This window comes from Eumetopias jubatus, unplaced genomic scaffold (assembly GCF_037043125.1).
Source record: "Eumetopias jubatus isolate StellerSeaLion01/CBP00866 unplaced genomic scaffold, mEumJub1_p1.0 scaffold_60, whole genome shotgun sequence".
NCBI classification, from domain to species: domain Eukaryota; kingdom Metazoa; phylum Chordata; class Mammalia; order Carnivora; family Otariidae; genus Eumetopias; species Eumetopias jubatus.
In genome coordinates this window covers 867,413-893,747 of record NW_028274866.1, presented here as the reverse complement: position 1 = coordinate 893,747, position 26,335 = coordinate 867,413, and the positions used below count along the sequence as shown (strand labels likewise).

At 42.3% G+C, this 26,335-nt stretch overlaps 2 protein-coding genes across 3 annotated transcripts in view; one reads left to right on the top strand and one right to left on the bottom strand.

The window, feature by feature from the left end:
- The window catches only part of F8 (coagulation factor VIII), a 138,008-nt gene that overhangs the window by 18,317 nt on the left and 93,356 nt on the right, over positions 1-26,335 (bottom strand). Inside the window, exons 15-23 of one of the 2 annotated variants that reach the window (XM_088020568.1) lie at positions 21,245-21,398; positions 18,861-19,073; positions 18,368-18,596; positions 17,976-18,158; positions 16,712-16,828; positions 16,035-16,106; positions 14,321-14,406; positions 10,299-10,454; positions 9,300-9,520 (exon numbers count right to left, since the gene is read on the bottom strand). In XM_088020568.1, coding sequence (XP_087876694.1) covers positions 9,344-9,520; positions 10,299-10,454; positions 14,321-14,406; positions 16,035-16,106; positions 16,712-16,828; positions 17,976-18,158; positions 18,368-18,596; positions 18,861-19,073; positions 21,245-21,398 — 1,387 coding nt within the window. In that variant the 3' untranslated portion in view covers positions 9,300-9,343. Of the gene's footprint in view, positions 1-9,299; positions 9,521-10,298; positions 10,455-14,320; positions 14,407-16,034; positions 16,107-16,711; positions 16,829-17,975; positions 18,159-18,367; positions 18,597-18,860; positions 19,074-21,244; positions 21,399-26,335 lie in introns of those variants that run through there. The other variant, XM_028094884.2, reaches the window with a different exon arrangement.
- On the top strand, positions 806-2,094 carry F8A1 (coagulation factor VIII associated 1). Its single transcript, XM_028094887.2, has one exon. The coding sequence runs from the start codon at positions 823-825 to the stop codon at positions 1,975-1,977; it is 1,155 nt and encodes a 384-aa protein (XP_027950688.2). The 5' UTR covers positions 806-822; the 3' UTR covers positions 1,978-2,094.

Here is a 26,335-nt window from a genome sequence, read left to right as displayed (position 1 = left end):
TCGGGGACAGTGCAGGGGGTGGCCCTGGGTGGGAGAGGCTGGCTGCGTTGCGGTGCGGGGAGGGGTCGGAGGCGGTGTCTGGCTGCGGGGCGGAGGACAGAGAAGAGCCGTTTCTCTCGGGGACTGTGCAGGGGGTGGCCCCGGGTGGGAGAGGCTGGCTGCGGTGGGGAGGGGGGTGAGGCTGGGGCACAGAAGACAACCCCCCTTCCCCCCCCCCCCCGCCCCCCGCATTGGCTCTGAGCAAGTCAGAGCCCGGGACGGTCCCGGGAAGGATGGTGTTCCTTGGGCGGGAGCTCAAAGACCATGTGACCGCGCCGTCGTGAAGGGGCGAACGTGCAGTGGCAACCCGGGTGCGGGACCGAGGGGTGGCCAGACCTGTTGGCCTGGGCTCTAGTGGGGCAGGGGCTTTGACTGGAAGGTTGAGGACGGACGGGGTGGCGGGGGGGGGGTGGTTGGCAAACAAGAAACATGCAAACTTGGCCTTAGGGCCACGCGGGATCGCGAGTTGAGTTTTCCTCGGGTTCCGGTTACAGACGCTAGGAGACGCCTGTAGCGGCAACCTGGGTAACCAGGCTTTCGCCTGGCAAGAGCGGCCACCTGGCCAGGCCCCGCCCCAGGACCCACGATTTCCATAGCCAACGGGCGCCGCGCGAGGTCTCTGGCCGCGGATCCCGCGCGTTTGCCTATCCCCAGGGCAACGGCGCGCGCAGGCTCCGCGAGCGCGCGCGGTCGCGCGGCCAGCCCGAGCCGGCGGGACGCAAGGCACGTCGCGCCCAAGCGCCGCCACGTCCGACGGTCTGCGTCAGCGCGAGGGCGGCGAACATGGCGTCGTCTGCCGCCGGCCTCGGCGGCGGTGCGGGCCCGGGGCCCGAGGCTGGGGATTTCCTGGCACGCTACCGCCAGGTGTCCAGCAAGCTGAAGAAGCGGTTCCTGCGGAAGCCGAACGTGGCGGAGGCGGGCGAGCAGTTTGGCCAGTTGGGCCGCGAGCTGCGTGCCCAGGAGTGCCTGCCCTACGCGGCCTGGTGCCAGCTGGCGGTGGCGCGCTGCCAGCAGGCGCTCTTCCACGGGCCTGGGGAGGCGCTGGCGCTGACCGAGGCCGCCCGACTCTTCCTGCGGCAGGAGCGCGACGCGCGCCAGCGACTCGTCTGCCCGGCAGCCTACGGGGAGCCGCTGCAAGCCGCGGCCAGCGCTCTGGGCGCCGCCGTGCGCCTGCACCTCGAGTTGGGCCAGCCGGCCGCCGCCGCCGCCGTCTGCCTCGAGCTGGCCGCCGCCCTGCGCGACCTGGGCCAGCCGGCCGCCGCCGCCGGCCACTTCCAGCGCGCCGCGCAGCTGCAGCTCCCGCAGCTGCCCCTGGCCGCGCTGCAGTCTCTTGGCGACGCCGCCTCCTGCCAGCTGCTGGCGCGCGACTACAACGGTGCCCTGGCGGTCTTCACGCGCATGCAGCGCCTGGCGCGGGAGTACGGCAGCCACCCGGTGCAGCCACCGCCGCCCCTGCCGCTGCCGCCGCCGCCGCCGCCGCCGCCGCCGCCGCCGCCGCCAGGGCAGCAGGTGGGCCCCGGCGCGGCCCCGGCCCTGCCCGCCGCGCTGCTTCCTCCGAGCGCGGGCTCTGCGCCCGGCGCGCCCTCTCCCGCCGCGCTGGGAGCCTTCTCGGATGTGTTGGTCCGCTGCGAGGTGTCCCGCGTGTTGCTGCTGCTACTCCTGCAGCCGCCGCCCGCCAAGCTCCTGCCGGAGCATGCCCACACCCTGGAGAAGTACTCCTGGGAGGCTTTCGACAGCCACGGGCAGGAGAGCAGTGGCCAGCTTCCCGAGGAGCTGTTCCTGCTGCTCCAGTCCTTGGTCATGGCTACCCACGAAAAGGACACCGAAGCTGTCAAGTCGCTGCAAGTGGAGATGTGGCCGCTGTTGAGTGCTGAGCAGAACCACCTCCTTCACCTCGTTCTGCAAGAAACCGTCTCCCCCTCGGGACAGGGAATCTGATGAATCACCTTAACTAAGTGACTTTTTGCTTGTGGCACAACTTCGTGCATCTCCCCTGGCGTTTGGGGCGGAGAGGGGCGGGCGGCCGAATAAAAGACATGAATCCTGGCAGTTCTACCTTTGTTTATCTTATTCCTCTTGCCTCCATAGGAACTTAGTTGACTGGAAGTTACCTGTATCCCAAAAACTTACTTCCATGACGGTGGGAGGGAAACAACGACAACGTGATAGAATCAGTGGAGGACGTGGCTCTCTTCCCCAAAACTGCCCACATACAAGTAAGAACCCCCTTTATCCCTTACCTCTTCTTCCACCTGCCCCTCCCGGCCCCCCACCTCTTTGTTGCAAAGTGAGGATTTGATTTTGCACAGCTCTATACTTAAGCTACATGATTTTTATCCTGATCTGATTTCTTAGCGTAGATCAATGTCTATCCGTGTGACCACCCAAGTTCTCCTTTGTTTCATCCGCCCCATACATACTCGTGGGAATGATTTGGTTACATACACCATTGTGGCTACAGCCCTAAGTCCATAATAAAGCCATTCTGATGCCCCATAACTTGTGGTTTAGCTTTCCTTCCATCTATAACATGGGAACAGCTTCTCTACATACCAGGAAGCAGAAAGTAGAAGAACAGATGGTTGTCTTTCAGGTCCACGATGTATTCATTCATTTGAAATTGACAGTGAGCCCAGTACTCGGGCTGTGCCACGCAATGAAGCTACAGAGATCCTTTGCGATGTGGACCTTACTCAGCGGCAATGCAAATGTGTCCGGTGCAAGGGAGGGGGGCGTGTTCTAATGCAAATGTGTCTGATGTGCCTTGGGATTCACAGTTCTGGGTCTAGGTTCTATTCTGAGAGGTATCCCTCGTCCGCGTGACAACTTTTATCTGTAGTAGGGAGCTCTCTGCAACTCTTATTTAACTCAAATATGTAAAATCGGCATGGTTCTCTGGTATTGTGCGGTCATTTATATGCTAGACGGTGTCTTTGTTCCCCAAGAGCAGGAAAGCATCCCATTTCAAAATATTACAGTTACAAGGCTTTTTGGTCCAAATGTTACGTGCAAACCTTACAAACTGGGCGTTTTTAAATTCGATTTTATTCTCTTTACAGTTAGGGTTAGGGTTAGTATGCATCCTCTAGGCTGAAGTTGTATACAGTACTAATCTTTTTGGGGTGAGATTTAAGGACACGGTTCGGCAGTAGGTTTCTGTTTTGCCTTTTGTGTGTGGCGGGGAGGGGGGCAGGGAGGGGGATATGTGGAGGGTTGTCACCATGAGTTAAGTGCCTCAAAATGGGTGGGATTTTTAGGGTCATCTTTACTACCTCTATTTCAACAATGTGGAAGCAGTAGGTAAGGGAATACAAGAGAGGCCCATCTGAGACAGAATCAGCCACCATTCCTGTGCTCTCACTTGGCTGCCTGGAAGGGTCTTCTCAGAGCCCTAAAAGCCTAGTCTAACTTATTGAAAAAGTGGGTAGGGTGTCAGACATGTGAAAAGATGCTCAACATCATTCATCATCAGGGAAATGCAAGTCAAAACCACAATGAGAGATCCCCTCACATCTGTCAGAAAGGCTAAAATAAAAAACACAGGAAACAAGTGTTGGCAAGGATGTGGAGAAAAAGGTACCCTTGTGCAGTGTTGGTGGGAATGCAAGCTGGTGTAGCTGCTGTGGAAAACAGTATGGAGGTTCCTCAAAAAATTAAAAATAGAACTACCATATGATCAAGTCATTCCACTACTGGATATTTACCCAAAGAAAATGAAAACTAATTCAAAGAGATATCTGCACCCCTATGTTTACTGCAGCATTATTTACAATAGCCAAATTATGGAAGCAGCCCAAGTGTCCATCCATAGATGAATGGATAAAGAACACACACAAATTGGAATATTTCTGAGCCATAAAAAAGAATGAAATCTTGCCATTTGCAACATGGATGGATATAGAAGGTATAAGGCTATATAATGCTAATAAGTCAGAGAAAGACAAATAGCATATGATTTTACTCATGTGGAGTTTAAGAAACAGGATGAAAGAAAACAAAGAGACAAAAAATCATACTCTCTAGAGAAAAACTGATGGTTACCAGAAGGGAGGTCGGTGGGGGGATGGGTAAAATAGGTGAAGGGGATTAAGAGTGCACTTATTGTGATGAGCCCTGAGTAATGTATAGAAGTGTTGAATCACTATAGTGTACACCCGAAACTAATATAACACTGTACATTAATTATACTGGAATTAAAAAAAAGTGGTTAGTGTGCATGGTCCTTTGTGGTTTTGCTTTTCTTAGTATACTTCTCTCAACCTGGGTTACAGGCCTGGCCAGCTGCCTTACTGTCCTATTGATGAGGGAGCAAAAGGCATGCTGAGGGCAAAGCACAGGTAATACCCTGCAACCACCGCCCCCACCATGACCAGGTGGGAAAGGTGTGACATTCCTCAGGCACTCCTGGCTGCCCAAGAGCAAAGGAAGAGGAAAAACAAATGGTTAATTGATAGAGATCACAGTCATGCATGACATGAATCTCCCATCAGTTTTGCAACTGTCTTAATGACTTATAAGAAAAAAAGCAATCTTGGGGCACCTGGATGGCTCAGTTGGTGAAGCGTCTGTCTTTGGCTCAGGTCATGATCCCAGGGCCTTGGGATCAAGCCCCACTTCCGGGCTCTCTGCTTCTCGGGGAGCCTGCTTCTTCCTCTCCTCTACCTGCCACGCCCCCGATTGTGCGCATGCGCTCTCTCTTTCTCTCCCTCCAAATAAATAAAATATTTAAAATAAAAAACGAAAAAAAGTAATCTTATCAATAGCTAGACCTCCAGAAACCTATAGACTCAATTTCCTGGGACCCTAATGTCACCCTCCCCTCCACAGGATAGAAAATCTTATATAATCAGTCACTCCTCACAACCCCAGTGCAGCTCTTTTTGCCCACAGGTCCTGTCCCTGTGCTATAATAAAACCACCCTTTTTTGCACTGACGAAGTCTCAAGAATTCTTTCTTGGCCATTGGCTACCGAACCACACTTCAAACCACATCATTACGACAAGAATGTTTAGGAGTTATGATATGTGACTGTGATAGTATTTGGATTTGGGCTTAAGGAAAAGCCTCCTTAGGCCTGGTCTAAATTCCTTGCATTGAGGAAGTGGGGGGGTTGTGGAGGGGTGTCGGGGGGAGGGATTACCAGAGATCTTGGTGTTGGGTATACCAGTATAATCTTAGAAAACATCAAGGTTGTTTTTCATTTGCCATTGGCTCATTTATATATCTCCCTCAGAAACTTCATAGCATAGATACCTGGGCCAAGGCCAGATTTCAGCGATTTTCACAGACTTTGACAAAATCACTTGGTAATTATCAACTTAATGTCAAAACAACGCTGATTTCTAACGTGACCAAAAATAAATATTTTTAAAGGACATTAAAAATAGTTCTCTTTTTAACCTGAAAACCAGGGAGAAAGAGCCACATCACTGAAATGTTCATTGATAAATCAAAGTTAACATTTGCATTATTATAAACTATTGAGAATGGTGGCAGTGAAGCAGTGGTCCTTAAGGTTCCCCTCTCCCTCTTTACGTGGGACATCTGTGATGAGAAATATTGCTGATGAAAAATATTTTGTATGTGAATGAAATAAATATATAAAAACATTTGAGAATCACTACACTGGAGGATGATGACTAAGAATGAAATCTCCACATTAGGCACACTCTGGGATGGAAGGGTTCTGGTTAATGGTAACTGCCTTGGCATCTCTACTGCCATTACACTAGACCAGCAGTCTGCAAACTCTCTGTAAGGGACCAGATGGAAATATTTTAGTCTTTTCAGGCCACAAGTGATCTCTATTGCATAATCTTTGTTTTGCAACTTTAAACCTGTAAAAATCATTCTTAACTCATAGTCCACACAAAAGCAGGTGGTGGTCCAAACCTATAGATGGGCTCTAGCTTACCCATCCCTTTACTAGAACCTAGAACATAGTAGTTACTCAGTAGCTGTCAGATGAATGACCTTCATGAGAGTAATTAATAACTCTTTCATCATATTGAATGAGAAAGACTGAAAATAAATCAACTGGTCATTCAACTCCAGGTTCTAGGAAACAAAAAATAAAACCAAAAGAAAGTAAAAGAGAATTTTTAAAGTTTTGAACAGAAATTAATGAATTAGAAAACAACTTCAGGGGCACCTGGGTGTCTCAATCAGTTAAGCACCTGACTCTTGGTTTCGGCTCAGGTCATGATCTCGGGGTTGCGGGATCAAGACCCAATCAGCGCTCTGTGCTCAGCACTCAGCACAAGTGTGCTTTAGAGTCTCTCTCCCTCTCCTTCCTGCTCATGCTCTCAATCTCTCTAAAAAAAATAAATAAATAAAATCTTTAAAAAACAAACAACTTCAGGGCGTCTGGGTGGCTCAGATGGTTAAGCGTCTGCCTTCGGCTCAGGTCATGATCCCAGGGTCCTGGGATCGAGTCCCGCATCAGGCTCCCTGCTCCTTGGGAGCCTGCTTCTCCCTCTGCCTCTCTCTCTCTCTCTCTGTCTCTCATGAATAAATAAATAAAATCTGTAAAAATAAATTACTAGACTTTCAATAAAGTAAATTATTAAAAAAAAACAAAAACAACTTCAAATCTATGTTTGATTTTAAGACCAAGAGTTGATTCTTTGAAAATCCAATAGAATAGACAAACACCCACTCTGGTAAAGAGAGAAATATGTGTGTATGTAGATGTGGTTCTATGGCATATGCAAGGAGACAGAACTCGAATGTATACATTCACAGCAATTAGCTACGGGTAATGGAAAATGAGAATAACAGTCCTCAGATAAGGAATGGAAAAGATAGCCAAGCATTTAGCACTAAGTAAGGCACAAAGCTCAGTGGCATTCCCACCTAACTTTGATTAAACACATGATTACTACATTAATGAAGCTATTCTAGATCAATAAGGTAATGGGAAAAGATGGAAGCTTTTCTACTTTATTTTCAAGTTTAATATAACTCTCATGCCAAAACCTCATAAATAGAGATCCTGAAAAAGGTAAACCAATTTTACTGATTAGTATAGATAGAAAAATTCTATCTACCTCTGAATTCAATGACATTACATCAGCAGCTTGAAATCAGGTCTGATGGGAGTCTTTACATCATGGAAACCACCACACCTCCCCCCCCCCCCCCCGGCCCCCATTTGCTGCAGCACCAGCTGTTTAACATTCACCAGCACACTACTGAGTGTGATCATACCAAAGATGCTGAAACAACATTTGACGAAACTCTGCAGCCATTCTAAATAAAACAGAAGTAGAAAGAAACTTTGTAAATGTGATAAAAAGTGTTTGTTTGAAACAGTGAACATTAAACAGTGAAATATGGGATCCATTCACAGTAAAGTCAAGAAAAGATAGGCTTCTTTGTTTTATATATATGTCTATATAGTGTCTCTCTGTGTATTTATGCATATTAATCACAAAAGCATTCAGGGTGACTGCTATTTCCTGTTTACCAGGACCTGCCAGCATAATGTTATCAATATAATGGACCAGTACGGTATTCTGTGAGATGTCAAGATGTTTGGAGTCCCTTGGGTCTATAGTACAACAAAGAACAAGGGAGCTGGCACTGTCCTCAGACATGAATAGTAAAGTGAATACTCTTGTTCCCACCTTGTAAATGCAAATCTATTCTGACTTTGCTTATCAATGGGAATGAAGGAAAAAGCAGTTTCTAGGTCAGTTGTTCCATCCATATCCGGTGCCTAGTGCTGTGTTAATTTGCTCCAGAGAAGATACCACCTCTGGAATTGCAAAGTTTTTGTTATCACCACCTGACTAACATTTGTGATATCTGTCATTTCGCCATGACTCATCTGCCAAACGGGCCCTGAGGAGACGACACTGCCTCGTGAGGCAACTATTCCAGGTGTAGTCACTGAAAGACTTTTATGCAGAGAAAAGATGACTGCCTCAGAGACTTGGGAAAGGCTGCCTCCTCAGGCAAGGAGATTCGGGGGGACTTGGAGCTTGGCAGGTCTCAGCCTCATCCATGTCTGTGTAAATGTACCCATCCCTTACCTTCGCATAACAGAGCTGATGGGGTGGACCATTTAATTGTCACTCCACGTCTGCAATTCATATGCTCGGACCTTAGACTTGGTCTCAAGTCTAAGTATTTGTCTACAAGCACAGGATATGGAAGACTCCTTTTAGAGCTCCATGGATGTGTCCTGATTCTCCATGTATGTTCATGGGTGTTCTTGTGTATATTCATAACATGTAATTTATTTTTCCCTATGTATGCCATAAAAAGAAGGGCTATAAGAGGTTGACAGGCCACTCTACAATCAGCTGATGCTACAGTTTTTGCTATAGTGACTAAATGCCCCTGTCAATTGAGTCTCCCAATGTCCTTCTCACCATCTGTAACGCATCCCATAGTATCACTGGTGATAGATAATCTGAGAAATTGTGATACCAGCACATATCGTGGATTACCCAACATCCAATCTTAGAATTCCATCTAATCCTAGAATTCCATTTTGAGGGTATGTTTCTTAGGGCTAATTCTGGCATTAATTACTGTATAAGACTGAGTTTGAACAAGAAACAAGGAACACTCAAATTATAATAATTTGAGAAAAGTTTAATAAAGGTACTAGGTAGGTAGTTGGGGGCAGGGTATTGTCATCCCTAGGCCTGGTGGAAGTAGGAGTGGGAGCAGAATCTTAAAGGAGAAAATTAGGTAGATTCTTATAGTGGTTTATAAAAATGACCACAAACTCCTTACTTTCCTCCCACTGAGAAGTAGGGTTTATGTCCCTTTTCCTTGAATCTTGGTGGATGTGTGAAACTGCCATGGTCTGAGAAGCTTAGATCTCATGGAAGGCCATATAGAGTTGCTTCAGTCAACAGCCCCAGCTGCTGTCTTAGCTAGGTTAGTCAGCACCAACTACCAGACATGCAAGTGAAGATGCTTCCAGATGATTCCAGCCCCCAGCTGAGCAGAGCACAGCTAACTATCTCTACTGTGCTAAAAGTCCTGACCCATAGAATCAGTGAACAAAACAGAATGGTTGTTTTTATGACATTAAGTTTTGGGGTGGTTTGGTACTCAGTGATAGTAACTGGACCAGAGAGAGAAAGCCACTCTGAAGGGAGCAGTGACCTTCAGTGGAGAGATACAGCCAAATCCTCTACAAGGAGGGTACCAGGAGAATAAATATCTTTTATATATATATATATATATATATATATATATTTTTTTTTTTTTTTTTTTTTTAAGTGAACTCTACCCCCAACGTGGGGCTTGAACTCACAGCCCCGAGATCAAGAGTTCCATGCTCTACCAAGTGAGCCAGCCAGGTGCCCCAAGAATAAATGTTTTAGTCTTACTTTCCTTCCTTCCTCTGCTCTCTTGCCAGTGCTCCCAAAAGCTAGAGGATAAGGTAGCTTGTTGATGTATTCCACACAGGTCAGGCTCACAGAACAAGAAGCAGGGTAGAGAAGTAGAACCATGGATCTAAAGGGGAAAACAGGAGTTATCTTGCCCAGGGCCATTTGAGGACTTTGAACTTTATTCTAAAGAAAAAAGGGAGACTGAAAGGTTTAGCAGGGGGCTGATAAAATGATTATCACAAAAATGATGTGCAGCTTTTATTAGAGAAGAGAATAGATACAGGAGATGACTAGTTAGGAATGAAGGCAATAGTAACAGCAGTATAAATGAAACAGAAGAGATATGAGAAAGAATTGCTGGATTTGTGGACCAATTCATCAGAAGGCATGAAAATAAGGGAAGAGTAGACAATGATACTAAGGTTTCAAGCCTGTTTAATTTAGGGTCTTGTGATCATTTCCCAAGGTTTCACCCATTCCTCTATGTGGAAGACACAAATCACGTCCATTCATGGTTTTGCCCCCCTAAACTCAAGTTTTTTTTTTTTTTTTTTTTCCTAAACTCAAGTTTTAATCTCCTGCCTGCTGGACATTCAACCTGATTGCCCTGCTATCATCTCAAACTGAAAATATCCATAAGCAAACCCATAATGTTATCAATCCACTCAATCCTAATCACATATTTCTGTCAACAGAACATCTCTTCATTTCTATTATCTATGAGATCTTTGATGCTACTACTTTTTACTCATATGTCCATAATCACTCTTTTGCCCATAAGTTGAAAAATCTTTTTTGGAATTAAGTTTGTAGAAGCTAGGAGTGTTTGTTCCATATATGAAATCTTTGTCAAAAGCTCTTTAAAAGATTCATGCACTCTCTTAAAAGAAGTAATTACATACCATTAAGGTCCCAGTGGAATTCCCTCGATAACTCTGCCACTTCTTTCCATCAAGACTATACATGATGATAAACTGAGAGATGTAGAGGCTGGAGAACTTCTGACGGGCACCCTGGGTCATGATGCTGTGAATAATCATTGGTGCCAATAGATCCACCTACCAATTGAAACAACACTTTATTTTAAATGTAGGTACGGCCTTCTGAAATTAATTATTGGCTTAAGAAGGATCTACATCAATACAGATATGCTCAGCAGTACCTTGGATTTGTGTGAAACAGTGAGATAAATGACAGGAACAAAAAGGAAAGGTGTTTAGTGGTGGGTTCCCAGGCTACTTCCAACAAACCAGACCACTTTCAAATCAATGTGCTGCACATATGGACCCACATAACCTAGTGCTTTGCCTACACCTCAGCCTCAGCCTAGTCAAAACCAATTTCCTCTGCTCTCCCCAGGCCAGTCCCCCTCCCAACATCACTGTCAGCACTATAAACTGTTGTCCCTCCTTCAAGTGTTAGTTCAGAAACTATTTCTCCTGGTTAGCCTTTCCTGACTCACCCAAATTTAATACTTTCTCTATGCATCTACTTCACTTTGTATACAACTTCATTAGAGCATATTATTGTACTATATTATAAAGCTTTCTTTCCTTATCTGCCTTCCTTGTTACACTGAGATCCTTAAGGCAGTGAACCTGTTTGAATCACCTAACCTCTCTGTGTCTCAATTTATCAGTAAAATGGAAATGACAATGGTGTTTATAGCAAAGGATTAAAGGGTTAATACACGTAATGTGCTGAGTTCAGTGCCGGACACATACTGAACACCTAATAAATGTTATTAGCTTTTATATTTTTTCTAGCCCCAGTATTTAACATGGCATCTGGTACAATACTGATGCACAGCAAATGTTTTGGAATGAATGAGTGAATAATGGTAGAGTGGTAAGGAATTTGTTTTTCTTTCCCCATCCCCACGAAATGATTGGTTCTTAAAGACAGCATGGACCACGAAAGCATTACAAGGCAGTATCTAGTATGGGAATTTTGGCATCAGTTACTGCCCTAACAAGCAAGTCAAACTTAACTTGTCACAGATGCCTGGTGCACCCAAATTGGATTGGTAATAACACTTGAGCTTAATGACTGTCTCAGTAAGTTCCTCCCATCCATCCATCCATCCATCCATCCATTCAAAGAATATATTTTGAGTACTTGTTATGTGCTAAGCACTGCTCTACGTACTGGGAATAAACCAGTGAAGAAGGGAGGAAAAAAAAAAGCCCTGCCTTAATGGAACTTACATTTGACTTGGAAAAACAGACTACATATCATATATATGTTTTTATTTATATACAGCATCAAGTAGTGATAAGGACAGGAGAAAAAGAAGCAGGGTAACAGGACAGAGAGTGGCAAGGTCTTCAGAAGCTACAGCACTATCTTGGCCCAGATTACATGATACTCCCAAATGAAGATATTACATTTTTCCTCTTGGTATTGTGGCATAAACAACTGAAAGTACCAGGTGCAAAAATTACGACTTTTGTTGAAATGACTTATACTATTTCTTCATGTAGTATATGAGAGCTCTTTTTTGGACCACTGACTATTGCACTTTCTAACAGTTTTTTTTTTAAATATTTTTTTAAAGATTTTATTTATTTATTTGACAGAGAGACAGCGAGACAGTGAACACAAGCAGGGGGAGTGGAGAGGGAGAAGCAGATTCCCCGCTGAGCTGGGAGCCCAGAGAGGGAACACCAGCAGGGGGAGTGGGAGAGGGAGAAGCAGGCTCCCTACTGAGCGGGGAGCCGGATGCGGGGCTCGATCCCGGACCCTGGGATCATGACCTGAGCCGAAGGCAGACGCTTAACGACTGAGCCACCCAGGCGCCCCTAGCAGTTTTAATAAAGTCTGGCCAGCCACCTTTTTCACCTACATTCTGTAACTGATGAATTCTTGGCAAACTGCCAATCTTATCTACTTCATCTTCTTGTTGTGCCTTGTCTATATTATAATTGGAAACTTGGAGGAATTTGGCAATTACAGAGTCAACATTTTCACCTGTGTATCCAGCCATGTATTTGACTGTGACAAGACAGATCTCTCAAGGAAGTAAGCAAAGCAGTAATGAGTCACTCAGTGTACAAATACAAACATTGCAGCTAGACATCTCTGATTGCCTCCCTGGCTCCCCAGAACCATTTCTTTCTTTCTTTTTTTGTTAAGTCACCATAATTCTTTATTTCTCTGGGGTATTTATAAAGTTACCAGATCAAGAAAATGTATACCTGGGCTTTAGTAGAACAGATGGTAAAAAAACACCCTGAGGATGAGGTGATTTAATACAGATTGGGTGATAATACAACTAGGTGGATTTGTAACTGGTTCAATTACCAAAAGCAAACTGTGGTAGTTAATAGATGATTATCAACCTAAAGGGAGCATTCTAGAAACCGTATAGTATAATGATTACAAATTAGGCCTCTGGAGCCCAACTATCACAGTTTGAAGTTTGGCTCAGCCACTTATTGGCTGTATGACTTAGGGCAAGTTACTTGCTTCGCTTTAGCTTTCTTATCTGAAATGAGGATGATAATAACAGTGTGGTAAGGATTTGATAGCTTGGGCTTGTTTAAAGCACACAGTAAGGAAGCCCTGTCTACTTCAATATTTTGATCATGAATTTGCTAAAGTATAAAAACGTTTACTGATCAAGCAGTAAATTCTGTGAAACTGGGAAGACTAAGAAATTCTTTGGGAGACAGAAGTTGGATAAGCTGGAACAATGGGCCAAATCTAGTAAGTGGAAACTTAACAGGGTGTATTACTCAGGTTCTTTGGCTAGGCATGGAAAAGGCACTCTATTTACTAGTCTCATTAGGTTGTATCCAGTGAAGGAGATAGAATTCCCCAAATGGAAATGACAATGCTATCACAATAAATAAATAAATGGAATGACAGATGCAGGGCACCCAAGTAGATGACAGTGTCCACTACCCAGGGACACATGTAAGGTTGAAAGTGAAAACCAGAGAAATACAAGGTCAGAAAATATGGTTTGGCAGCTTCACAAAGAAACAAAAATACTTAGGAATTCATGAACAGTCAGTTCAAATTGAGTCATAACTGGCAGTGCCTACAAAACAAACCAAATAAGGTGAGCTGATGGGACATTGGTTTATCTTTCCCTGATTCCTATTTATTATTTTAACCTCAAGAGAAAATAGAAGAGTAGATGCAATCTTGCAAAGGAGGAAAATACGTAGGGGAATGTCTCTGGTCAACTCAGAAGAGGAAAGAAAGCTGGTGCACAATGAAAAGTGGACAGAGATGGGGAACATAGGTGGTAAGGCATGTGTGCAGTACTCCTCTTCGGGCTGTAAGTACCAGAGGTGGGAGGCACATTCGGGCTCTAGAGGGAACAACTCTCGCAGTTAGGCCGAGAGGCTGAGCTGGCACTTTTACACTACCCTCAGCTCTCATGAAGCATGGAAGGGACCCACAAGTCCCCATATGTATGCCCTTAGAGGGGCCAGAGCCCTGAATGACCCCATGTTCACTTGATAAAATCTTTGGGTATGTTGGATGAAATATATCATTAAAATGAATTTCACATGTTTCTTTTTAAATGTGGCTACTAGGAAATATAAAATTACACATGTGGTTTGCATTTGTGGTTCGATTACATTTCTACTGGACAGCGCTGCTCTAGAGGAAACGGGAAAGTGAGAAAATTTGAAAGATTTAGTCATTTAAAAAGAAGTTGAGTAACCCTAAAGACACTGTTTCAGTCACTGGCTCCAAGTTAGTTTACCAGATTGGACTAACAAACAAATCAGCATACTCAATTCTATTCCCAAATATTCTATTCTTCATTCTTGACTATTTTTGTACAAATCAGAAGCTATTCTATTCTTCAGTTCTTTCCCTGTCAGTTACCTGGAGTTTGATAAAAATGACTTTTGAGCTTGCAAGAGGAATACATGTTGTGATTGAATGTGATGCACTTTCTAACCTTGATCCAGGAAAAGGGATCCTTGGTGCTCCAGGCATTGATTGATCCGGAATAATGAAGTCTGGCCAGCTTTGGGGCCCACTGTCCTTTGCCCAAGAAAGGAGAGAGATTAGATTCAGCTGTGTTGCTCCTAGACACTTAGGAATAAAATTGCTCTCTTCTTTTAAGATTTTATTTATTTATTTATTTGAGAGAGAGAGAGGGAGCACATGAGTGGGGGCGGGGTGGGGGGAGGGGCAGAAGGCGAGGGACAAGCAGACTCCCTGCTGAGCAGGGAGCCTGACTCACAGGCGCTCCATCCCAGGACCCTGAGATCATGATCTGAGCCGAAATCAAGAGTCAGTTAACAGACTGGGCCATCCAGGTGCCCCTAAAATTGCTCTCTTGAGAAAGGCTAAGCCTAGGTGTAGAGAAGATAAAGGCATAAAGCATAATATTTTATTTTCTAAATTTAATAATTTCATTTATTGTTAGCACCTCTAATTAGGTGATACTGGAATGTGTTACCAGTACTACAAAATGCTATCATTGTTTCTTCATTACACAATGTATGTTCCTTGTAGAAAAGTTAGAAAATGAAAAATAAAACATAAGTAAAAATGAAAGTCAAAAAAAATCATCCTTTTGCCTAGAGAAAAATAATACTATTTTGGCATATAACTCTCAAGCCTTGTTTTCTTTTTTTAAAGATTTTATTTATTTGAGAGAGAGAGCTCACATGAGCAGGGGGGAGGGGCAGAGGGAGAAGCAGACTCCCTGCGACATGGGGCTCAATCCCAGGACCCCGAGATCATGACCTGAGCTGAAGGCAGATCCTTAACTGAGTCATCCAGGTGTCCCATCAGGCCTTGTTTTAAAAGGGCATTTTGTTCCTTCTAAAACAGGGGCTGACCAACCTTTTTCTGTAAATGGCCAGATAGTAAATAATTTAGGCTTTGCAGATCATCTGGTTTCAGCTACTTAACTGTTGTTGTAGAGCTGTATGTGTCAATATAAGATTTTATTTACAGGGTGCCTGGGTGGCTCAGTTGGTTGGGCGCCTGCCTTCGGCTCAGGTCATGATCCTGGAGTCCCTGGATCGAGTCCCGCATCGGGCTCCCTGCTCGGCAGGGAGTCTGCTTCTCCCTCTGACCCTCCCCCCATCTCATGTGCTCTCTCTCTCTCATTCTCTCTCTCTCTCAAATAAATAAAAAAAAAATATTTTTAAAAAAAAGATTTTATTTACAGACACTGAAATTTGAATTTCACATAATTTTCACATGTCATGAGACATTCTTCTTCTTTTTCTGCCCATTTAAAACTAGAAAAATAATTCTTAGTTTGAAGGCTATATAAAAACAGGCGGTGGGCTAGATTTGGCCTGTAGGCCATAGTTTGCTCACTGTTGCTCTAAAACAATATTTGAGAACTGTCAATAGATCATATTCAAGCTTTACTATCACTGCTCATAGAAAAGTGTAGCTTCCTGCCACACTGAAGACAATGGACTCAAGGGGAGCACTAGGGAATGCAGGTAGGACATTTAAGGAGGTGGTAATGAGAAATGATAGTAGCTTGAACAGTAGGAATCAGAGAAGAGAAAATGGATTTAAGAGGCACTTACAGAGTAAAATTAATAGAAGCATGGAGATGGATAGGTTATCTAAATCTCTCCAACAGAAATAAAAAAAGATATAATCAGCCCAGTTTTTGGAGACAAAATAATGGTATTTACCATATTGTCCTGAAGCTGTAATCTGAAAATCTTGAATGCGTCCAGAAGCCATTCCCAGTGGAGTCTGACACTCTGAAATCAAAGGAGAGGCGCCTGATAGCTAGCAGAGTACATAAATTGAGCTTCACAAATGCAAGCCAATGAAAATGGGAGAACACCAACAAATGGTCAATATTTTTTATTGTTTACTATTTGCCGAGAACTGTACTAAATATTTTACTGTACTATCTATGTCACTTAATTTACTCTAATCGGTAGGTGCTAGAACCTTCCACATTCTGCAGCTGAGGAACTCTGGTTCTCTTACTTGTTTAGGGTTAACTCTTGAACTCTTCCAAGCCATATTTGTAAGTTATCTTTGGTAACTGAACCAAAATTCAGTTTCAAATTTTGCTCTTGGAGATCTTGGAGCTTCACAAAGTTGTGAGAATGAAGCTACTTTTTAGCACCAGTTTGTTAAACATTTAGAGCTTCAGGTTCAAAGTGTTCAAAGCTTCAAACATATCTGCCCTTCTCTGAGGACTCTGCTGATTTCTACCAGCAAAATTCATTGTAGATTTGCTAGTGACTATGAGCTTGTATTTATTTCTTGACAAAAGCAGCCATCCTAGGAAGGAGGAAAGCCGTTTAGAAATAGGCTGAGTAGGCAGGGAGCCTCTGCCCACAGTGCTACTTACTTTTGCTGTACACCAGAAAAAAAGTGCTCATCCCAGCTTGTAGGTGTTCACCAATAAGGCATTCTATCCGCCAAATTCCAACTTTGGATGGTAGCATTTCCACAGTCTCAAAAACACCTTATCAAAAACAAAAGCAACAAAAATTATTTCATTTTACTGAAAAAGCATGAGATACACTGGTTTATGCAGAACATCAAAGGAAATCTACTTAAGTCAGTTCTTCCACTGTTGGACCCCTCAAAGCCAAAATGCTTGCTATGTGACCCCTCCAGTTTGGAGGTACTGGGGATTGAATTCTGACAGCCCCGACCCCTGGGGAATGGGAGAGACAGGGTGGTGGCATGCTTTGGTGGGGGAGACAGGAGAAAGCCACTGCACTCTCAGGGTTTTTCAGAGCCAAAGCATTTTGTTTTGTTTTGTTTTGTTTTTGTTTTTGTTTTCCCCATTGACCAGATGTGAACTCCCTGGGAAAAGGAAGTCAGGGTGAGGTCCTCGTGGACCTAGTCCACCAGGGCTGCCTTCAGGGCTAAAGTAACCCCAGCAGCAAGAAGCTGAGGAATGAGTCACAAGTGACCACCTAGAATAAAGGTGCCAGTTGCAAGTAGATAAGAACTGTCCTATCATTTACCAAAGCAGCAGCCAGGTACAGGAAGAGAGGACTCAACCACACCTCCCTTTCCCAGTGTAGACATCTTGGGAGTGGACATTGCAATTCTGGATTTGAACTATATTTGTGATGTAAAGTGACTGCATGGTGTTTATTACTTAAGAGTGAGCAGAAAAGTCACTGAACTTATTGGAATTTTTACACAGGAACAGGGGAAGTTTGCTCCCACTATTAAACCTGTTTTAAAGGGACAGTGGAAAGCTAAAATAAAGCTGTGTTTTGATCAATATTGTGAGTAGTGCTTAATCAATATACTGGTTACAGACATAAACAAATCACTCTGGATAACTACTACCTCTGTGTGGGATTTGAGATGGGGGAAAATCCCCTTTTCCCAGGCAAGTGCTACAACATTAATTATCCATTTTTTTCTGTTCTATTTCCTTTATAGCACATTATCTGTATCTGAAATTATCATGTTTATTGACTAATTTATTTATTATGTCTCTGTAGGGTAAAGTTACTTGAAAAAGTAAGTTACCTGAGATCGGGGACTTTGTCTGCTTTGTTCATGGATTGCTTCCCCAGTGCCTAGACCAATTAAAGTAAGCACTCAAGCACAGTAGGTAGAAAAAAAGAGCACAAATTAGCTCATACCTGGATAGAGGTTGTAGACTGCCATTTTATATTCCTCTTTTTTCCGTACAGTGAACACATGTCCACTGAAATGAATAGAATGGATGTTTTCATTGCTGCCCATGCTGAGCAGATACCATCGAATCTTTTGATCCTGAGCCATTACTAAGCCGGGTAGTGTATCCATCACATAGCCATTGATTGCTGGAGGAGAACACAGAAAAGGCTGTTGAAATCTGTTACAGAAGTTTCTTTTCCTCTACTCCAGTAAAAAATATTGATTCCTATGAGGATTCCATTCCCATACATATAAGCTCAATTCATACACTGTGCAAGCCTCAGGCTCCAGGCTCCTCTGTTGTAGTGCATGCTGCATTCCACACTGAGTAATAATTGGGAGTGGGCTATATTACCATGGAAGCGGTAATTTTCTTTAAGAGTGGGATCCTCCTTCTGGATATTGCAGGGAGCTCTGCAGTTCCTTTCCAGGTTTTCAGTGAAGTACCAGCTCTTAGTCTCATCAAAAATAGTGAAAAACAGAGCAAATTCCTGCACTGTCACTTGTCTCCCGTGAGCAGGATTCAGTGTGTTGCTGCGGCAGATCAGAAGGGGTCCAATCAAGCCTGAGTGCACATCTTTTTCCTGAGAGAGAAGACATCAATCCTATGAATATAAGGTCCCTCACCTATGAACCAGTGTAGATTTCTAACCCACTCCTTATCTTCCCATAGTACAATCCTTCCTGTTTAGTAGATTCCAGAGTGATAGTTCTCAAACGCAAAAATGATGGCACCTCTCCTATTGAAAGCTTCCCATTAAGCTTACAATAGCAAAATTCTTAGCAGATAGCATGAAGTCCATTTCTTTTAAACCAGTAAGTGGCCAGTGCAATGTACACCTGCTTACCAAATCAACATCAGAAAAATAAGCCCAGGCTTTGCAGTCAAACTCGTCTTTCGTGGGTGCCATATGATGTTGCACTGTCCAAAAGTAAATTTTGGTTTCATTAGGATTGACAAACTTTCTTCTAGGTTCTGCTCCTTGCCTCTGATCTTCCTCGTAAGAAATAAGGCTAGAATAGAAGGAGTAGGGACGAGAGGCCTGGTTTTTGAAAGTTACCTGCAGAGAAAAAGTAAATACAAAATTTAAAAAAGAATTCGAGTATCATGTTTTAGGATCATATAAAGTCCTTGGCTTAGGGTTCACATCCCTAATAGTAATGCCTATTTTTGAGTTTATCCAAGTTCTTTTTTTTTAAAGATTTTATTTATTTATTTGACAGAGAGAAATTGAGAGAGGGAACACAAGCAGGCAGAGGGAGAGGGAGAAGCAGGCTGTCCGCTGAGCAGGGAGCCCGATGTGGGGCTCGATCCCAGGACCCTGGGATCATGACCTGAGCTGAAGGCAGACGCTTAACGACTGAGCCACCCAGGTGCCCTATCCAAGTTCTTAATACCCAAAGGAAGTGGTACAGAGGACGGGTGTTGTCAGGACCAAACCTAAGGGTCTATCTATGGAGGAAACTGAGGAATTTTTGAACTCTAAAATATTTAAAGCATGAACTCAAAGTTGCAAAAGAGAAAATTCCTAAATACTTAAAAGCAATTAAAAAGTAAAAGGGAAAATATCACCCCAGGGGTTTTAAGAGAGCATAAGCCCAAGATTTAACACATATGGTTCTTATGACAATTCCAGGATGAATGCGTATGATCTTTATTTATTTTTATTTTATTATGTTATGTTAATCACCATACAGTACATCGTTAGTTTTTTATGTGTTGTGCCATGATTCATTGTTTGCATGTAACACCCAGTGCTCCATGCAGTACGTGTCCTCCTTAATAACCCATCACTGGGCTAACCCATTCCCCCACCCCCCTCCCCTCCAGAACCCTCAGTTTGTTTCTCAGAGTCCATAGTCTCTCATGGTTCGTCTCCTCCTCCGATTTCCCCCCCTTCATTTTTCTGAGAGCTTCCCCCTAAGGTCAGGAACACGGCAGGGATGTCCACTATCACCACTGCTGTTCAACATAGTACTAGAAGTCCTAACCTCAGCAATCAGACAACAAAAAGAAATAAAAGGCATCCGAATCGGCAAAGAAGAAGCATATGATCTTTAAAAAAGACTTCAGATTTCAAAAAATTATACGTGTTTCATAGGACATATGTAAACTAAAATAAGAACCAAAACAGAAAAAGAATTGCTCACAATTCCATAATTTTAGATCCTTCTATATCCTTAATGTAAATAATCAATTGGGCCAATGGATGACTATTTTTGGAAAAGAATAAAACTACTTTCATTTTTGGCTCACACAATGCACCAAAATCACTTCTAGTCTACAGGAATTATTTAGGGATTAAAGGGTTAAATGTTAAGCAATTAAACTGTAAAATAAAGTTGAAGAAAGTATAAGTGATTTTAAGAAAAAAAATCTTTCTATAGGGAAGGATTTTTATAAACATAAAAGGTGCGTGTCATAAAGGAAAGATTTATGGGTTACTACCAATAATTGAAACCTGTTTTATTTCAAAAAACCGCTATAAATAAAATTAAAAGATGACAAACTTGGAAAAATATATAGCATATAAAGTAATATAAATTGATAAGAAAAGTACTCCCTCAAAAGGTCAAATGTGCAAAGGACATTAACAGATAATTCATTAGAGAAAGTCTTAAAATGTTCATGTACATTGAACTTCTGGAATTTTATCCTATAGGAAAAGGGTTGTGATTCCAGCATTATCGAACTAGTGAAAACATAACAAACTTTTTAAAAGGTTGTTCAAAGTAAATGGCTAAGTATACCATAAATTCACATAAATAGACTATTATGCCATCATTAAAAAAAGATATTTAGAAAGTCTTTCTAATGACATAAGAAATATTTACAATATGATATTTAGTCAAGAAAGAAGAGTTAGAAGGGTGCCTGGGTGGCACAGTCAGTTAAGCCTCTGACAATTGGTTTCGGCTCAGGTTGTGATCTCAGGGTCGTGGGATTCAGCCTTGCATTGGGATTCTCTCTCCCTCTCTAATATAAATAAATAAATATTTAAAAAAAAGAAGAGGTAAAATTACACACTGTATAATTTTGAACACATAAAGAGAAGAATACATAGGACAAAGAGAACATACACCAAAATGGTAGTTATGGGATTATTTTTCAACTTCTTTATTTTCTATACTTTAAAATTCTTCAAAAGTAAGAATACATTATTTTTATAATCAGAAACAAAAATATATATGTAGGATTAATTTTCTTATAACTTCACTGCCCTCAACTCACCATGATATTGTCTTCAACTTCTGCTCTTATATATGGCCCCAAGAGTCCCAAGTGTTTGTTTAGTTCTCCACGGTATAAGGGCTGAGTAAAGGATCCATCAGTAAATTCCTGGAAAACCACCTTCTTGAACTGAGGGACATCCACACCTTGAGCCCTGGGAAAAAAAAAGCAGAGGAAAAGCAATATCTTCATGGACCAGAAACACCTCACATTCTTGCCCTCCCTGTATGTGAGACACTTGTCATAGAACTGATGATGAATTAGAGCAGAGAAGGGAGAAAGAAGAATTAAAGGTACTTCCAGGTTTCTGATTTGGGCAAGTGGATGGATGGTGATGCAACTCACTGAGATAGGCAACCCTGGGGAAGTAGGTGGGGGTATACAGTTTTTAAACACATGGGACAGCTATGTAAATTAAATTGGCAAATACAGAGGTTGAGAGCTCACAAAAGAGATCTAGATGAAGATCATCCATATTGAGACACTATCCAAATCATGTGAGTGGCTTATTAAAGCTGATAATCAATTTTGTTATGTCCTCATCTTATTGGACAACTAAGCAACATTTTGCATAGTTAACCACCCCATCTTCCTGACATACTCTCTCTCCAGGCTTCGCTAGGATGTAAGTTCCATGAAAGCAGGGGTTTTGTCTGTTTTGTCCACTGCTGTATTCCCAGCAGCTGGAACAAGTGTCTGGCACATAGTAGGTGGTCAAAAAATATTTGTTGAATGTTAAATGTACGTAGGAGTCATAAACATATTCTCAATATAAGACAGCCCCAGGGTTCAATCCTTGGACTACTTTTCTTTACTTAAAAAAACATCTGGGGGCACCTGGCTGGCTCAGTCAGTAGAACCTGTGATTCTTGATCTCAGGGTTATAAGTTCAAGCCCCACGTTAGGTGTAGAGATGACATAAATAAACAAACAAACTTAAAAAAATTTAGAAAATCTGTTAAGGGGTGCCTGGGTGCTCAGTCGATTAAGCATCTGCCTTCGGCTCAGGTCATGATCCCAGGGTCCTGGGACTGAGCCCCGCTTTGGGCTCCTTGCTCATGGGGAGTGTGTTTCTCCTTCTCCCTGACACTCCCCTTGCTTGTGGTCTCTCTCACTATCTGTCAAATAAATAAATAAAATCTAAAAGATTTTTATTTGACAGAGAGAGACACAGTGAGAGAGAGAACACAAGCAGGGGAAGTGGGAGAGGGAGAAGCAGGCTTCCCACCGAGCAGGGAGCCCGATGTGGGGCTCGATCCCAGGACCCTGGGATCATGACCTGAGCCGAAGGCAGACGCTTAACGACTGAGCCACCCAGGTGCCCCATAAATAAAATCTTTTTAAAAATCTTTTAAAATTGTGAACTAAAATTATAAAGTACACAAAATATAAGTGTTTTTGGTATAAAAGTGTAACCACCATCCAGATCAAGAACATTACCAGCAACACAGAAGGCTCACTGTCTGTACCTTTCCAATGACATACATCCTCCCCACTAAAGGTAACCCCCATTATGATGTTTATAATTATTTCTTTGCTTTTCTTCATAATTTTACCACTATGTACACTTCCCTGAAGAATACAGTTTAGTTTTGCCTGTTTTTTAAGTATGTAAATAGAACCATATTGTATACATTCTTTTGTTTCTGGCTTCTTTCACTCAACATTATGGTTGTGAAATTCATCTACATAGTTGTGTGCAGCTACAGTTTGTATTCCACTGTGTGAATATACCAAAATTATGAACATTCGAGTCATTTCTAATTTTTGGTGCTTAAACATAGTCCTGTTCCTGCTATGAATCTTCTTTTTTCTCCCCAGCTATGAACCGTCTTATACACATCTTTTGGTGAATGTATATGTGCATTTCTGTGGGGCACATATCTAGGAGTGGAGTTGCTGAGTATACATACGTTCAGCTTTGGTAGCTACTACCATGCTGTTTTCCAAAGTGGCTGTGCCATTTTCCATTTACTCCAAATCTTTACAGGCACTCGATACTGTGTTTTTTACACTTTTGGCCGTTCTAGTGGTTGCACAGCAGTGTCTCTGTGGTTTTATGTCACATTTCCCTGATTAATAATGAGGTTGAGCATCTTTTCTTGTGAATACTAGTTATTTGAATTCCCTGTTTTTGGAATGCCTATCCAAGTTGATGTTGTTGTTGTTTTTGCCAATTTTTCTATTGGCTAATCTTTTTTTTCTTATTGAATCAAAGGAGTACTCTATACAGTCTTTTTTTTTTTTTAAAGGTTTTTATTTATTTGACAGAGACAAAATAAGAGAGGGAACACAAGTAGAGGGAGAAGCAGGCTCCCCATTGAGCAGGGAGCCCAATGATGTGGGGCTCGATCCCAGGACCCTGGGATCATGACCTGAGCCGACGGCAGACGCTTAACCAACTGAACCAGCCAGGCGCCCCCTCTATACAGTCTTGATATGAGTCCTTGTTGGCCTTTTGTGCTGCAAATATCTCACATTCTGTGGATAATCTTTTCATTCTTTTTTTTATATTTTGATGAGCATAGTTCATAATTTTAATGTAGTGAAATTTATCAAAAAATCCTTCATGGTTAGTGCTTTTTCTATGTCAATTCTCTCCCTACCCTGAGGCTATTAAGATAGTCTCTTATTTTTCTTTCTGAGATTTATAGTTTTATGCTTACATTTAGATTTTTTTTTTTTAAAGATTTTATTTATTTATTCATGAGAGACAGAGAGAGAGAGAGAGAGAGAGAGAGGCAGAGGGAGAAGCAGGCTCCCAAGGAGCAGGGAGCCCGATGTGGGACTCGATCCCAGGACCCTGGGATCATGACCTGAGCCGAAGGCAGACGCTTAACCATCTGAGCCACCCAGGCGCCCTTACATTTAGATTTATAGCCCAATGTGAGTGGGTTTTTTTGTATGGTCTAAGTTAGGGATCCAATTTAATGTTCTTCCATATGGATATTAAAATGTCCTAGCACTTTTTAGCACCAGTCTATTGTGTCAAAGTCTCTCAGCTTTTGTTTTTCTAAAAACATCTTTATTTCAACTTCATTTTCAAATGTTTTCTCTGGGTTTAGAATTCTAGGTTAGCATTTTTCTTTCAGTATTTTTCATTTTAAAGATATCATTCTGTTATCTTCTAGTATTGTGCTGTCAAATGGGTAGCCACCAGCTATGTGTGACTATTTAAACTAATTAAATTTAATACAATTAAAATTCAATTCTTCAATCACACTAGCTACATTTCAAGTACTCCATGGCCACATATGACTAGTAGTTACCATATTAGTGAAGATCTACAACATATCCATCATCACAGAAAGTTCTATTGGACAGTGTTGTTTTAGTAGTTTGATTGAAAAGTTGGCTATCAATCTTGTTGTTCCTATGGAGGCAATGTATATTTTTCCCTCTGGTTTTTAATATTTTCTCTTTATCCTTAGTTTTCTTGTTTGATTATTTGCCTACATGCAATTTTCTTTGTATTTAATATGCTTTGGGTATACTTAGCTCATTGAATCTGTGACTTGACATGGTTCATCAGTTTTGGAAAATTGGAGTGTTTCTCTCACCTGTCTCTTATACTCTACTCTGTTCTTTTCATTTTTTTCCTTCCTATGCTTCAGTTTGGATATATTTGCTTGACCCTAATCCTGTCTTTTGCAGTGTTTAGCCTGAAATTATATTCATCCAATGAATTTTTAATTTTAGATGTTGTATTTTCCAATATTTTAGAATGAATTTGAGTTTTAAAAAATAGATTCCAATTTCCAACTGTAATTCTCCATCTTCTTATCAGTATGATGAGGGACAGAAGCAGAAAAATGTTCACCTTTGGCCCAGAAGGCTGACCTATAGCCTGCATAGTTCCAATAAAGATCAAATATGTGCTGCTTGCTACATTCTTAAACGGTCTCATGACTGCCTGTACATCTCTCCAATAGTTAATATTGAGCTGAATGATAAGCACAAGAGAAATCTTGTGACAGTTTTACAAGTAGAAATTTGAAGAAGACATTTATGATCTAATACTCCCTGCACATCCCCACCCCCTTAAGCCTAAGCATATAACCACCAGCTTCATGTTATAGAAAATGCATGTTTTTACACTGAAAACATCTCAAGAATTATTTCTTGACCATTCGCTCGTGGTCCCACATCAAGTATTGTCTATCTTTCCTCTATTTTCTTTAAAATATTAATTATCCCTGTTTCCAGGCATGGCCCTCTTAGACTTTTGATTGAGAGCTTAGAAAGTCTTTGGTCCCTCAACACTTAAGGCATTTCAGCAAAGCCCACCAAGAAAGAAAACTAATGATCATCCCTGCAACTAGGTGGTCCTCTCCCACTTAAATTTTTTTTTTTTTAAAGATTTTATTTATTTGTTTGAGAGAGAGAGAGAGAGAATGAGAGATAGAAAGCACGAGAGGGAAGAGGGTCAGAGGGAGAAGCAGACTCCCTGCTAAGCAGGGAGCCCGATGCGGGACTCGATCCCGGGACTCCAGGATCATGACCTGAGCCGAAGGCAGTCGCTTAACCAACTGAGCCACCCAGGCGCCCTCTCCCACTTAAATTTTAGTGCATCTAATTCTTATGGCTCCACAGCTCTCCAAAGATTTTTAAAGTTTATCTAGTTTTTATAGTTGTTGCAGCAGGACTGTTAGCCTGCCATGACCTATTCTCTACCCAGAAGCAGAAGACCCACTACCTTTCTTTTGGTTAATATTTGCAAGGCATGCCATTTTCCATCCTTTTACTTTCAGCCTTTTATACTCATGTTTTAGATGTGTACCTTGGAAACAGCATCTAGTTGTATTTTGTTTTGTTTCAAAACCTCAAGTTGGAGTCATTTGTCCCCCACCCCCAACAGCAAATCAAGGCTCACAGTCTCAACCAATCCCAGGAATGTGACCTTTTAACAGTCAGTCTGAGATTTCCAGATCAGCACTAGTGAGGTCATCTGCATGATAAAAATCCTACTGTTCCCTTCTCCCCAAATAGAAGAGGTCCTGGGCTGAAATGACCCTTTTCTTGTGCTAATAACCTTCTTGCCCCACCCTCCTGCCTAGAAAAACCCTTTTTGTACCACTTCCATTTTGTACC